This window comes from Temnothorax curvispinosus, unplaced genomic scaffold, assembly GCF_003070985.1.
Source record: "Temnothorax curvispinosus isolate PA1 unplaced genomic scaffold, ASM307098v1 QBEX01013764.1, whole genome shotgun sequence".
Taxonomy (NCBI): Eukaryota; Metazoa; Arthropoda; class Insecta; order Hymenoptera; family Formicidae; genus Temnothorax; species Temnothorax curvispinosus.
The window spans coordinates 1-4,139 of NW_020223544.1; the positions used below are offsets into that span (position 1 = coordinate 1).

Below are 4,139 nucleotides of genomic sequence, written 5' to 3' on the forward strand. Positions count from 1 at the left end.
ACAAACAGTAATATTGTTGCTTCAGAAAAAAAGAATAATCCACACAAGGAAAATAATTTTCAGGATTTAATGAGTGAAAAAGAAAATATGAATAAAACATTTAAGAATTATATGGATATTCAACCATATACCTCCAAAAATGATAAATCAGTTAGAAAAAGTAGATATATATTAAGCAACACTAATTCTTCAATACGCAGTACAGAAAATGACAATGAAAAGATAACGCCATTAAAGGAAAAGAGAAGCAATACAGGAAAAAAACAATTAAAGAATGTTATTGAAGTATCAGCACATTTGAATGACATTTATAAAGATACATATGAATTAAAGAAAAATTATTATGAAAAAAAATTAGAATATTTAAAAAGATTTGTAGAAGTAAGCGAAAAAATAAGCAAGACATTAGAAAAATGGAATTTTTAATGTCTAATTTACATATACAGAATGTTCCAAAACCAATTTATGAATATTTTTATTTTTTATATATTTTTATTTTTCATGTCTTACACTTTCTGTTGAACGTTCCATTAAAAGCACTAAAGTGAATGTAATAAGACTGATAACTAGTCAACTAGATGATTAGTTTAAGCATACGATAAAATTAATAAGATAATTATTTATGTTTGGAAAACATGTGTGCATTACTAGAATAGAAAATACCAATATTGTACTTATCTGCAATTTTGTTTTAATAGTTATGATTTAAGTTTGATGTATTGTTTTATTATCTTCTTTTGTACTATGCTATGATATGAAGTTTGAAAATTTATTTTATGTCAATATAAATTTTATTTCTAATTACAAAGACAAATAAATATTTGTAGATAAAACAATAGTTTATTTATACCATAATGCTTAATTATAAATATTAAATTTTATTACTAAGTAATTTAAGCATTAGAAATATACTAAAATATAAATATATAAAATATACATTAAACGTAATATATGGTTTCAGTTTTATAACGACTCAGCGAAAATAATTTCTCATAATTTGTCGCCGTTTTATTCTTCCAGCAGTTAAATCTGGATCGATTCTTCGAATGTTTCTTTCAGGTCCGTTATTTCTTTCATTTTCAATAAAATTTTTATTATTATATATTCCAAAGTCCAGTTCGTCAAAATCATCATTAACCTCCAATGGCATTTGTACATTTTCACTGATACATATATTGTGGAATATAACACAGGTATGTATAATTTTTGATGCTATTGGTGGAGCATAATGTAGCACTTTATGTTTCAATAAACATCTAAAACGCATTTTTAATACACCATTGCACTGTTCTATTAATGCGCGACATTTCATTTGCTTTTTATTATATGCTTCTTCCGGACTATTTTGCGCTGCATCCGTTACAGGAGTCATTATCCAAGGCCGTAAGGGATATCCTGAGTCACCTGCAAACAAAAAATTGAAATGCAACAATTTAATGTATATAAAAATTTTTAAACGAACGATGATTTACCTGTTAAATAGGCATATTGAATGTGTAATAAAACTAATAAGAGAAATGTTCAAATCTTTAATCTACTGATTATATAATATAATAATTTTTTTGTTTTGTACCTTTTTTGTTTTTATTAAGCATATGACAAAAAATTTTTTTCTTTATTATATACTACCCATTTAGATTTCTATCTAGCAGACACAATGTTACATGTAATGTACATGTTGTAATTTCCTACTCAACAATATAACTGTATATAACATACGTGTTACATAATAGTTACATTGTTAAGTAGGAAATTACAACCAATATATACGTTATATGTAACATTGTGTTTGCTAAGTGTGGGGTTGTAGGTCAGGATTAGGTTAAGGTGCGTCGTTCCCACAAATAACGAAATGTTCAATTGGATAAAGTCTCGCTGTGTTTATTCATGCTCTATGTACAAAATAATTATATCCTCTATGTGAATGTGTAGATGGTCGTGTGTGTTGGTGTAGGTTATCTTTGTGTAGTGTAATATACGCATTACGAATCTTTGAATAACTGTTTTATGATTGATTTCTGCTTGATAATATTCTCTCGCGGGACCACCAGGTTCCGTCCAGGAGTCCTAGGCCTGCCTATTGGAGTTGATGGAATAGGACTCAGTCGGGTCTTAAGGAATCGTGGTCGTATAGGCGTCTTGAAGAGGTGGTCGGTCTGAGTCGCTACAGAGTTCACTGGATCGATTGGACGAAGAGGGCGTCGGACACGTGGAGCTCTTGGTGGTAAATCGATGGGATAGAGCTTCCACGGTAAAAAGGTCTCTATCCTGGAGATCGGGATAACGTCCTTCGCCTGGATCTCAGGAGCCGATACGTTTTCGGGAACCGGATCGGTGATGGGTATTAGCTTCCAAGGTAGATAGGTTTCTACCTTGGAGGACGAGTTCGTATCTCGTGATGTAGCCACAGGAACAGGAGCTGGTGTAGGGCTCGGTTGGTCTGGAGTCGATCTCGGAATGGATGGTGATCTGTTTTCCACCGATTGTAGTGGCTGGGTCAGTATGACCCCACTTAGCAATCGGGGTAAACCTCCACTTAGTCCTGGATTTGTTCAGTAGGAGACGTTTCCCAGGTGGTAGAGTTTCTACCTTTGTGATCACGATGCGATCCTTCGTCTTGGATATTGGAACAGGAGTCGGGTCCACAAAAGCAGGAGTCGGAGTCACAAGAGCCGGAGTACTCGGAGCCGAGGCCGTAGTAGGAGGCAACGTCTTGGACTCAAGAGCCGGAGTCAGGTTCACAGGCAACGCCTTGGACTTAGGAGCCGGATATGTAGTCGCCCAATGGGCTGGGTCGCAATGACCCCGGAAACCTTTCCGCGGCAGGATGCTGGTTGTCTCTCAACTGTATTAACGCCCTGCCAAGCAGGTGTTTTACGAAGGCCCACTGTCGAGCAACACTTCGTAACAAAAGAGACTTATGTCAGGGGCCCCCGATAGGTAGCACGCCCTGACTGGCGTTCTCGAAGATCGCTAGAGAGATCCCGCTGAGCTGCCCTTTATATAAGGATCGATGTCGAACTTTACTTACGAGAGAGATACGCCGCGCAGCGGTGCGCGCCGAACTATTCCGCCGGTCGATACTCATGCCGCGCGCCGATCGATATTACGCTACTATCCGTGCTGCGCGCCGCGCGCCTCCCGTCATACTATTCATGTAGCGTATGTACGGTCGCGCGCACGTGGCGGCAGGCGGACAGCTGACCGCCACACTAAGTAATTTCTCTAATATTTTATTATTACACGGTGTGTTAAAGTATGTGATACAACATATATCTTACCTAGTAAATGAAAATTATTGTTCGGATATCGTCTGTATAGATGGATAATTGCATTCTTTACATTGGAATTATTCCAAATGTACGAATCATGACTGCTGCCAGGGTAACATGCGTTTACATTCATTATTCTTAAACACCAATCACAGATCTGTAATAAAATGCAATACATAATTATTATATACATTTGTAATAAATGTAAATAATTCATGTTAAATTAATTATTACCAACTGTGTATTAATCGAGTGATAGCCTTTTCTGTTGACGTATATATATGCTCAGGATTATTATGTTCTGTTGGAGGAAAGATTGCGATGTGAGTGCAATCGATACATCCAATAGTGCCTGGTACTTCATATTTTGTATAAAATCTGAAACAGAAAATAATAATATAATTGTAAAAAGATTAACATTATATAATTATATATTTTATATCATTTAGAAAATTTGTATGTATTCTTACTGTATTCGTAATTCATTCAATTCTGCTAAGGTAGAAGGAAATTTTATCCATTGGTCCATAATCTCTTGCTTTGTCATTACATTTATTACTTCATTCATGCAACGAGATACTGTTGGTTGACTCACTGCCATATAAATATTTTTACCGATATCCATTTGATACGAACCACTTGCAAAGAATCGCAATGCTGTCATAACCTGTAGATTTTTGTATTTATGTGCATTATGCACAAATATTATCTTAATTTTAGAATCTTAATTTTAGAATAATTACCTTTGTTGTAGAATCAATTGCAGAAATTCTTGTTTGAGGAGTTAGATATGGTTCAACGAGATCTATTAACATATCTTGCTGCAGGTTTACTTAATCGAAAAATTTAAATAAACTTTTTATTTGA

At 34.7% G+C, this 4,139-nt stretch overlaps 1 protein-coding gene across 1 annotated transcript; it reads right to left on the reverse strand.

The window, feature by feature from the left end:
- Nucleotides 1-973: 973 nt before the first annotated feature.
- On the reverse strand, nt 974-3,623 carry LOC112463953 (putative nuclease HARBI1). The gene is made up of 3 exons (XM_025030688.1): nt 3,507-3,623; nt 3,282-3,429; nt 974-1,404 (listed from the first exon to the last, which is right to left on the reverse strand). Exons 2-3 carry the CDS (start codon nt 3,403-3,405, stop codon nt 974-976), a joined length of 555 nt encoding a protein of 184 aa, XP_024886456.1. The 5' UTR covers nt 3,406-3,429; nt 3,507-3,623.
- Between the last annotated feature and the right edge of the window lie 516 nt (nt 3,624-4,139).